Source organism: Marmota monax, unplaced genomic scaffold (genome assembly GCF_021218885.2).
Source record: "Marmota monax isolate L192 unplaced genomic scaffold, Marmota_monax_Labrador192_F-V1.1 WCK01_AAM20220418_F8-fsc00029, whole genome shotgun sequence".
Lineage (NCBI taxonomy): Eukaryota > Metazoa > Chordata > Mammalia > Rodentia > Sciuridae > Marmota > Marmota monax.
Window position 1 is genome coordinate 5,039,101 of NW_026693024.1, and position 11,099 is coordinate 5,050,199.

General features: G+C 40.7%; 1 protein-coding gene across 1 annotated transcript; it reads right to left on the minus strand.

Moving 5' to 3' along the window:
• On the minus strand, positions 1–8,882 carry Fam217a (family with sequence similarity 217 member A). The gene is made up of 7 exons (XM_046453364.2): positions 8,058–8,882; positions 6,692–6,788; positions 4,989–5,073; positions 4,853–4,866; positions 4,172–4,246; positions 4,012–4,079; positions 1–1,572 (listed from the first exon to the last, which is right to left on the minus strand). The coding sequence occupies exons 1-7, from the start codon at positions 8,564–8,566 to the stop codon at positions 357–359; spliced, it is 2,064 nt and encodes a 687-aa protein (XP_046309320.1). The 5' UTR covers positions 8,567–8,882; the 3' UTR covers positions 1–356.
• Between the last annotated feature and the right edge of the window lie 2,217 nt (positions 8,883–11,099).

Below are 11,099 nucleotides of genomic sequence, written 5' to 3' on the forward strand. Positions count from 1 at the left end.
TATCAATTATACCATTTATTGATGATAGAGTTATACTGGAAAACAATCACAACAAGAGAACAAGCTGCTGAATAGAATAGTTAGGTTTACTAAGTAAAACGTTTCTTTGAAACATAACGTGAAGAATTGTCAGATGCAGCAATGTGTAAGCCCTTGGATCTGTATACAGATGGCTTAGCTGTGACGCACAGGCTGCACTCTGTATCTTGCCAGGCAATCAATTTGTGTGGGTTTTCTTGTTAATTTATTTTTGTTTTGTTTTTGTTTTTATGCCTGCATCTCAGAATGACAAACCATATGTTAGCTGAACTTCTTGGAATACATTTGCTCACATTGGGATGTATGAAAGAAAAGAGTTATTTTTGGTCAATGGGTGAGCATTTACCCTTATCCATAAAAGAAGGTGAAAAACAGTTTAGTTTCTGAATATAGAATGGTCTATTCATTAGTATACTTTTTTGGTAAGGTTTCCTTTTGGTCCTTTGTGATTTAATTTCTTCCCTGTGATTTTCAGGAAAAGACAGGGGTATAGGTGAAACTAGTATTGGAGACCTTGGTGGCAGGCATCTTGTTGAGCCTATTTTAACCAGTGATTGAGTAGTTTGGGTGGTGGAAGGCTTGGGTGAGAGTTCTTGGCATGAATTTGAAGTGAAACTTTTGGGATTCTTAAAATCATCATAAGTTGCAATATATTGTTTTGTGGTTGGTGAACTTTTTAGAGATGGTGATCTAGAATTCCATTTATATTTTCCATCACCACTCCAATTCCACTTTGAAGCATTTTGTTCAAGCTTACCACAACCAGAACTGTTTTTTCTCTTTTCTCGGCTTTTATCTACACAAGATGTCAGAAGACTCAAAGCGTCAGGAAGTTTGGGCTGCCTCGCTTTCAATGTACTTTTGGAGGAAGAGGGTCGCTCAGAAATTGCTGGAGAACAGAAAGCACTTGGTAGCCTAGACCGCTCCTTTTGTATAGTCATATGTTGTAATCGTTCCAGTTCTAGTAAACGAGTTATCAGCTGTTCAATGGAGCTTTCTGGAGAGTCCAATGTCGCTTTCCAATTTTCACATCTTGAAAAGGCAAATTTGTGCAAATCCAGAGTATTGAAAGGAGGGGGAAGAAAATCAGGATATAGAAATACTTCACTTGGTTCCTCAGTAAAAGATTCCTCAACATTTTCTATTGTTTCTGGCTTTAACTTCAAGTCCATCTTTTTAAAATAGCTGAGTAAAGTATCATTAGTGTTCTCGTTTTCTGATAAGTCACTTTCATCAGTTAAAATTTCTTCCACACTGCTGTTTCCATGTTTAAGGTTGCAGTTTGGAGCAGATAAAGTTTCTCCATTGCTGGTTTCTATAGGTGAACATGAATCAATTTGAAACTCACTTCTGTCCTTTAAAAAGTCTCCGTCAGCAAAGGGCCAGTAGAGACTTATCGGCATCGGCAGTCCCAGTTTAGAACCAGCTTGCTGATCAGCTGGAGTACTTGTTAATGAGTGGTTTAGGGTAAAGAGCCTTATGGGATTATTGACTACATTAAAGCCAGTTTCCATTGTAGATTGTTTGAATTCCCTTTAAAAAATAATTTAATTAATGAGTGATTTGTTGACTATAATTAAAATGCTATTAAATGATACAAATAAATAACCTTTGTCAAAGATTGATTAACATTTAGTTCCCAATGGCACATATGTATATGTGTATCTAGCTATCTGCAACAAAAATATATTAATTTCAAAATATGCTTTAATTATATAAACTATACAGATTAAAATATTAATTAGATATCCCTTTGCACAAGTGCTTTCTCACAAAGTTAGCTTATCCAGCTGGTAGCAAGATACCTGAAATGAGACCTAAAAACAGCTAACTGTGGCTATGAAGCCACAAGGTTAAAAGTGGCTAATTATATTCATTTACCTATATTGTACATGAAATTATGATGTCTGAAAATTAGGATATCCAACTCAAACTGAAATTATAGTGAAATGACTTAGAATCAGATAAAAGGAAACTTAACGAATGTACTTAGGTTACTTAACAAAGACTTCTATGTTAATCACTGTAGTTTTAAAAAATTATTCTAACAAAAAAGTAAGAAATATCTATCAAACCAAAATTATTCCAGATATAGTCCCTAGTAATTTTCTTCTAATGGTGCCTTTTTACTTTAGGATTGATTCTTCTAGGTATTATATTAACATAATACTGTAAAACTACAACAATAATACTGAAAACTGTAAAAACACTAGGCCATAAAATACTGAGTTACTAGATTTTTTTTTTTAAGATAGCTAGCAATACTAGGATTGAAAGATCAGATGCATTTAAGTTGACATGTGGTCTTAACATTGGTCTTGTTTCTATAAGTGGCCAGTTTATAGTAAAGGTAATCTAGAATTTTGAAAAATAATTACTACAGAAGGTGATAAAAGATTTATTCATTTAGCTAAGCACTATAGCTAAGCACTAGGAATGCTGCCTTGCCTTTGAAAAACTACAGGAAAATCCCTTTAAATCTTCAGTTGCTCAAAGACAGGAGCCCCCTTCGGTATAGTAAAAAGAGCAGGCAGGCTGAGGAAGGCCTAGGTGTGACCCCGTACCAGCAGCAGTGAATAAGCAAAATGCAAAGGTCAATATCCACCTCAGGGGAGTTCTGAGGAGAACATGTTATATCACTGTACTATGTGAAATGTTAAACACTAAATGCAAGTAATTTTCATCCTCCTTACTTGTTGATGGTACACTGAGGAGAAAAATTGTAATGAACTATTTCATTGACACCCAACTTCCATCTCTGTATCATCCTTAGGCCTAATCAGCATGAAGAGCAAATCCCTATCAAACACATGCTTCTGTTTAGTCCTCACAACATCCCCATGAGATGGGCTCTCTCCCTTTCCTCCTTTTATAGATAAGCACACTGAGATACACGGTGGCTAAGGTCACATATCTAGTAACTGGTGGGGCTGGGACTTGAACTCAGGTGGTAGAGATCATGGCTGTGATCCCAACCACTGCCTTCTGCTCCCTCCTTTAATGTTTACTTCTCTGTTACTGTGATAAAAGTCAGTTCACTGTGTTTGACCTCTTACCTTGACATCCTTGTCCCTAGCTGAGTGCTTTCTCACAAAGTTAGCCTATCCAGCAGCACCAACATTCCCTTGTTAGCACACACAATTCTCCTGGCACTTCTTGGTTCTCCCTTGAATTTTACATAAGGGCAGCTTTCCTCTGGGCCTCATGGAGTTGAAAGCCTCTGACCAGAAGAGAGTTACTGTCAAGTGACGCACTCTATTGTTACAGCGGATGAGATGAATGGGACTTGGGATGCCCTTCACTATGTGTAAAAGTGACACCGAGCCGTGTTCAAGAAGAGGAAATTTCCAAACACCTATGTTTTTAAGGGGCAGTCTAGCTGGTTCTAATCTATAGTAAAATCTAAGCACAAAACATGAGAATGCAAACCCAGGGAAATATGATATGACTATGCTACCTTCAAATCCCAGCTCCACCATCCATTAATTGTGTCACTTTGACAAGTTACAGAACTGGTCAACATGCCTCAGTGTCCTCATTTGTAAAACAGGGATAATGCTAACAGCATCTACCTTGTAACACTGGGCTCAGATTAAATGAGTTAATATGTATAGAGAATTCAAAGAGTTCCTAGAATAGTACTTCCCTATTATATTTCATTTTCCTTTCAACGACAAGTCCAACTCTATCCATCTAAGCCTCCACTGTAAGAGATGAAAATTTCTACAACTTGAAGAAAACCCTAGTGTCATCTAAGCCTTCATAGCAAGGGCAGAGCGAACTCACCTCTTACCTGCTTGCTGGCTAGTTTGTGGTGTCCATTACCACTTCCCATTTCAGGGTGGATTTCTGTAATTTCCACACAATTTTTCTTTCTGCTGGTTGTTTTTGGCTCTTGTATTTCAAGCAGCTAATTCATCTGTATTTAAAATTATTTCAGTAATTTAGAGTATTACAAAAGTATCTTCTTACCTGTTCTCCATGGTACTTCCTTCATTAAGAGGGTAACTCCATAACTGAAACAGCTCTTGTTTACTATTCTGATAATAGAAAGATCATGACAGTGTCTTAGAAAATACATGAATTTTTTGAATGATAATTTAAGAGTATGATACGATGAATAAAATACCACCTGTGTTCTCCTGTGAGCACGCTCTGACATATTAAGTTCTAGCATCAGTTGCTCTACTGGGATTTCCAAATGGTTCTATGAAGCAGCAGAAGACTTAAACACAACATGTCTGTGTTTCCTGTTCATGTTCTAAGAAGGTATAGTTCTTGTTCTAACCACAGGATCTATCATAAGATCCAATGTATTCCATTTATGCATACAAAAATCATTTTGTTTTTACTGAGTTCATCAGAAATCTATTATCAATACTAACTAAACATTGTTAATGAACCTTCAGTATCATTAACATTATTTTACAGTGAAGCATTTAATATTTTGATCAAAAATTGTAAGTGAAAGATTAATTTTATGCCATTTCAAAACAGGATATTTACCATTTCAAACACTTTGATACATTGTAAGGGCTGAGACTACTTCCCTTTTGGCAATGACTAAAAAACACTATATTTACTACATGTCAATTTCCATGTCTAGTATTGTTTTATTAAAAATAGTTAAAATAACAAAATATTAATTAAATGAACAATTTGCAGCCCTGTAAAACAGAAACACGTTGCCTTGGTTGAAGAACTCTACAGAAATAAAATTTAAAGTTTAATTTTGAAGAAGAAAAAAATTTCAAATATGCTTATCATTTTCAAACAATATGTTTTTGAATTATTTAAAACCAAACATCCTTACCTTATTAATTTTGCCTGAAAGAATGTATATGAAAAAATGACAATTAATAGTTACATAAAACAGGTTGCATTCAAACAAACCCCCTTTAACATAAGTAATTATTCCAGTATTAATATACACATCTAGGATTTCTTACCACCTGCCGCACTATCCCTTCCAGGTGGGAGGTTTTTATTTTCAAGAACAGGTACTTCGGAATCCAAACTCCAGTAAGATACATTCTAAAATAATATTTGGTTAGGATATACTTAAAATTAAGAAGATTTTTAAAAGCCCAAGTACACAATTTTACACGTTCTTTGGTTAAAGTATGACACAAGGCCCAAAGTCCTATGACCCCTTTGCCTCCAGGATGGATGCATTCAGTATCTTTGATGAAGACAATTCCTTTAATCAAACCTTTACCAGCTTGATAACACCTGACATCCAGGAAATGGAAACACTCTTACCATAATTTATGATTCCCTTCTCATTTTATTAAAATGACACACAGGTTCTCAAAATTGATTTTAAAATATAATAAAAGGTACACAATGGCATGTTCATCAGGTTTTCTGTGTCTGAGCACCAGATCGGAAAGCCTACAAAACCCTTCCACAAATCCTTGCATTATATCCAATGCTAACAAGTCTATAACTCTCAATCTAGATTTCAGATGTTGAGAAACACTCAGGAAATACTCAAAAAGAAAACAAAAAATGATTGAAAAGGGAAAGGTACTAATATCTACTAAGTATTTCTATTCCAGATGTTGTGCAGAGTGCTATAGGGGAAACCTGTGTGTGTGGGCAGGGAATGATTGTAATACTCTATTCTAGAAAGGGGAAGTGATAAGTTACGAAAGTAACTTGAGGAGTGAACCTAGTTGTTTTCTATCTCAGACAAAAAAATATTTTATAAATGAATCTCTAAATGAATGAAATGTTAGGTATTATTAGGTATCAGCTCTACCCTAAGGAGGAACAGGGAGAAATAAGCTTCAATACACACAAGGATTTAATTTATCCACAGCAGGGTATCTCCTGATGGGAAGGATAGTGGGATATGGGAAAGGAGGGTGCCAATTATTTTTATTTGGAAACTTTTGAAAATAAAATTAATAAACTTCTGTTTCTGATATAACATATGTGAGGTCTAGTTGCTATATGAGAACCACCTAGGGAACTTTTTAAAAATGATGGTTGAGGGCTGGGATTGTAGTTTAGTGGTACAATGCTTGCCTAGCATGCGTGAGGCCCTGTGTTCCATCCTCAGCACTAAAAAGAAAAAAGTTGATAAAAAATACAGATTCTAATTCAGTAGAATGAGGGTGAAGTCAGATATTTGCGTTTTAAAAACTTCCCCAATGGATTCACAAATTTCTTTCAACTATATAATCCCAGGACACTAGTTAGTGTCTCAAATGTACATGTGAGAAACATCCTTACATTCAAATGGTAAAAAGAAGTTGATAAAAACTGCTGTTTATACAAACAAATTAACAATCAAATGTGACATGGGTAAGGAAGGCTGGTCAGCTAAACATGAAATCAGTTAGTTTGCAAGTTTCTTAAGGCCTCAGACTTGGTTATTGCCTTGCTGATATTTTCCATGAAGTACACGTGAGAAAGTAAAATGGTGAGAATTGCCTGATAACTGATAAACAGTATCTTTAACGAAATCTTCTGAGATTTGGAGAGGAGCTAAGGTTTGATATCTCAAATGTGCAGAGGGAAAAACAGTACAAACAGCTTACAAACTGAAAGCAGTAAGGTTATCTCTGTAGTAAAAGTCAGTGGGAATTGTTTTAGCAATGAGAGCTCCTGCCCAAAGGCTCAAGTTCAGTAGCATCTGCCATACCTCCTGAGAAATGCTTGACAGATGGACCGTGGTGCCACAGTTCTCACCGTTTCTTCTGCCCATTTTGTTGTAGCTGCTCCTCTGTTTCCTTAAAATCCTATACAGGTTGTGGGACAGGCACATTTATGGGTAAGATTCAACATTCATATAAAAAGAAAGTGGGAGCTTACGGCACTTAACTGGTATACATGAGGCCCTGGGTTTGATCCCCCCACCCCACCCCACCCCCCTACCCCACCCCTCCACCCCACCCCCCCACACCCCCCACACCCCCCCCACACCCCCCACACCCCCCCCACACACACCCACAAAAAAAAAAAAAAAAAGAAAATGTTTAGAAAGCAGAGTGGACTGTGAGGTTGGAGTAACCATATGAAATCAACCAGGATTAAAAAAAAAAAAAATGCGGGGCAAACCAGGACAAGAAAGGGCACAAACAAAAGCAAACTAGAATTTTTAATTGACAGATGATTACAAAATTAAGACAGAGGTGAGAAAGGAGATATCAGATAAGAAAAATGAAATACAAATTGGAAAAAAAAAGGCGGGGGTGAGTTATCTGGAATTTAACAAATAGGGCCATGATATCTGTTTTGAATCATTCAAAACAAAAAGTGCTCCATTTGGGGCTGGCGTTGTGGGTCAGTGGTAGCGCGCTCTCTTAGCAAGTGCAAGGCCCTGGGTTCGATCCTCAGCACCACATACTAACAAATAAAGGTGTTGTGTCCAACTACAACTAAAAAAAATAAAAAATAAATAAATAAAAAAGTGCTCAATTTGGAAGCCAGGTCAACTTTACAGGGCGATATTTTCCACACTAAACTTTCATGGTGTCCAAAAAGCCCACTATAATTTAAGGTAAGAGTATTGGAAAAATAGAAGATAACAAACCAATCACCGGGTTAAGATATAACTGTTTGGAAAGAATTATAAATTAAAGCCACGTAATACTAAACACATCAGCTAATTGGTTTCAGTTTATGTCTCCTAGACGTAAAGGTGGGCTTTGGAGAAACGGGAGACACAGATCGGGTAGTGAACCCAGGGGTTGGTCCACCTGCGGCCACTGCTGGGGAAGAATGCGGATGGAAGGAGGCTCTGGAGTAGAGGCCCGCCCGGGGCCACGCAGGGTCCTCTCCTGGGGGAGAGCCCTGGCACCAGGCACCCGAAAAGGTACCAGCAGGAGGAGCTTCAGACAAGGAAAGGGAGCTTCTGGAGTCCCAGAGCGGGAAGGCAGGTGTCTGCAGGGGGCTCCGGGCCCTGGGCGGGCGGCTCCCTTTCGCTCCCAGGCTGTGGCTGGTCTCAGCGGGGAGCTCGGGCCAGGGCGCAGGTGGGGCTCGCGGTCGCCCGGGGCTCGGGCTCTTACCCCACAGGGCCGCAGGCCCACGTGTCCTCCCCGGTGTCCTCTCCGAGGGCGAAGCCGCCCCGAGGCCCCGGCCGCTCCGCGCGCAGTGCGAACGGCTTGCCCAGCGCCCCTTCCGACTCGGCCTTCCTGTAGCGGGAGGACAAGGAGGGCAGCGGGCAGCGGGGGGCCTGGCCCTCGGCCGTGAAGGGCCGGCGGGGCCCGCAGGCCGGCGCCGGCACGGAGCTCAGGCCCAGGGCCCAGGCCGGGCTCCAGGAGGCCAGCGGTGGCAGGGGCTGCGGCTCCGGGGCCTGCCCCAGCGGCCGGGGCGCCCTAGGCGTCGCTGCGTTCCACCAGGGGCACAGGGACTCGGGGGCCTCGGGTCTGTTGGGGGCTGGCCGGAGGGGGAGCCGCTCGGGGGTCTCCAGGCCGCCCGGCGTGTCGGGAGCGCCATGCCGCCGGCCGCCGGGCCTCGGGTGCGACCCCTGCGCGGCCCCCGGCTCCGGCAGGGGCGTCGCTGCCCACTCGTCCATCGGGGCGCAGAGTGCTCCCAGGGCACCCCTCCGGCAAGGTCGCAGCCACTGCCGACCCACCGGCCCTCGAGGCGGCCTGCGCCTCCCCCGGCCTTCCCTGTCCCTTCCAGGGCCTCCGCTGCTTCCCTGAAGCTTCCGGGACCCTCCCCGAGGCCTCCCGGACCTCCCCTGCCTTTCCCCGGGTCCTCGGGGTTCTTCCCCGGGCTTCCTCGGGCCTTCCGCGGCCCGGGGCTGAGGACTCCGCGTGGCGGCCAGTAGGCTCCGGGCCGATCGCCTGGGCACAGGCCTCCCGGAGCGTTGCCCCTCACTCCTAGAGACTGGATTTATGTGGTCAAGTCTGTTCTGCGCACACGTTAAGTGATTAAAATGGAAGAACAGTATCCCGCTGAGAGCAAGCGGGATGGTCCGCTTCAGGTCAGTCATCTGTCTTAGGACAGGAAGAACAAAAGTCCATGTTTTTCTTTCTGTCTGGGATACGTTTAGATTGAGCCCAATTTTGTACCCACAAATGCGTATCTCCTACCAAGCTCCATGAAATGAGAGAGGAGGAAAGGAGGAATGAATGAATACACACACCACACCACACACACACACACACACACACACACTTTTCCACAACAGGTTAATATAGAAGAAAAAATTGAAACAAAACATATCTGACTACTAAAAAATGTTTGTTAAGTCTTATTCTTTGTAATAAAGAATTTATATTTGAGAATTTTTTTGCACTACTTTGCCAATGATACTATTGTGTTCTGTTGGGTTGAAAACCAGGCTCTAAATTCAATCTCCCAGATAGTTCAATAAGCATCTTAATATACTGAGGAGGATGGAATCTTCTTAGAATAATGCACACACAGGTATATAACAAATGTTGACCACAGATTCCAGGGTCTCTTGGATCTCTGATCCCAGCTCACAGGTGTCTCCCTCTGCATCTCCATTTTCCTCTCAGGCCTTCCTACGTGCTTTATTCTACCTTTATTTAATCATTTGTATTCCTCAATTTTATTTGTTTTTGTTTGTTTGGGGTACTAGGGATTGAACCCAGGGTCACTGAGTCACATCCCCAGAACTTTTTATTTTTTATTTTTATTATTTGAGACAGGATCTCACTAAGTTGCTTAGGGCCTCACTAAGATGCTGAGGCTGGCTGTTAGCTCATGATCCACTGGCCTGAGCCTCCAGAGTGGCTGGGATTACAGGTGTGTGCCACTATGCCTGGCTCCTCAATTTTATTTGTTAATTCCTTGATTTGTTTGCTTTTTTGTTATCTGTTTACCCCTAGTAGACAAGGAGAGACTTGCCTGCATTCTGTGGGGTATCCCCCGACTTTAAAACTGGGCTGGGCCAAATCAGTGAAGGCCAATGAATAAGAGCAATAGAGGCCTCATTCCCTGCAGCTTCCTTGGCGGTCTCCCTACCAGGCTGTCCCCTCTCTAGTCTCTTTTCCATCCCACAGCTCTAACACATGGACCTCAAATGCTCTCCTAATTCATCAATATTAAAAAACAAATTCTGGGCCTTCTAGGTATGGAATCATATCATCAGCAAATAGCGCTAATTTAAGTTCTTCTTTTTCTATCTGTATCCCTTTAATTTCTTTCGTCTAATTGCTCTGGCCAGTATTTCAAGGACTATGTTAAATAGAAGTGGTGACAGAGGGCATCCCTGTTTTGTTCCAGTTTTTAAAGGGAATGCCTTAAATTTTTCTCCATTTAGAATGATGTTGTCCTGGGGCTTAGTGTGGATAGCCTTTAGGATGTTGAGATCATGTTCCTGTTATCCCTAGTTTTTCTAGTGTTTTGAACATAAAGGGGTGCTGTATTTTGTCAAATGCCTTTTCTGCGTCTATTGAGATAATCATATGATTCTTATCTTTGAAACTATTGATGTGATGAACCACCAGAAAACTTCTAGAAATAGTAAATGAATTCAGCAAAGTAGCAGGATATAAAATCAATACCCATAAATCAAAGGCATTTCTGTATATCAATGACAAATCCTCTGAGAGGGAAATGAGGAAAACTACCCCATTTACAATAGCCTCAAAAAAATTAAAATACTTTTTGGGAATCAATTTAACGAAAGAGGTAAAAGATCTATACAATGAAAACTACAGAACCCTAAAGAAAAAAATCAAAGAAGACCTTAGAAGATGGAAAGATCTACCTTGCTCTTGGATAGGCAGAATTAATATTATCAAAATGACCATACTACCAAAAGCACTATACATATTTAATGCAATTAAGATCAAAATACCAATGGCATTCTTCATAGAAATAGAAAAAGCGATCATGAAATTCATCTGGAAAATTTAAGAGACCCAGAATAGCTAAAGCAGTCTTTCGCAGGAAGAGTGAAGCAGGTGGTATTACTATACCAGACCTTAAACTATACTATAGAGTAATAGTAACAAAAACAGCATGGTATTGTCACCAAAACAGACTGGTAGATCAATGGTACAGAATAGAGAACACAGATAAAACCCACAAAATTATAAGTATCTTATATTAGACAAAGGCACCAAAAA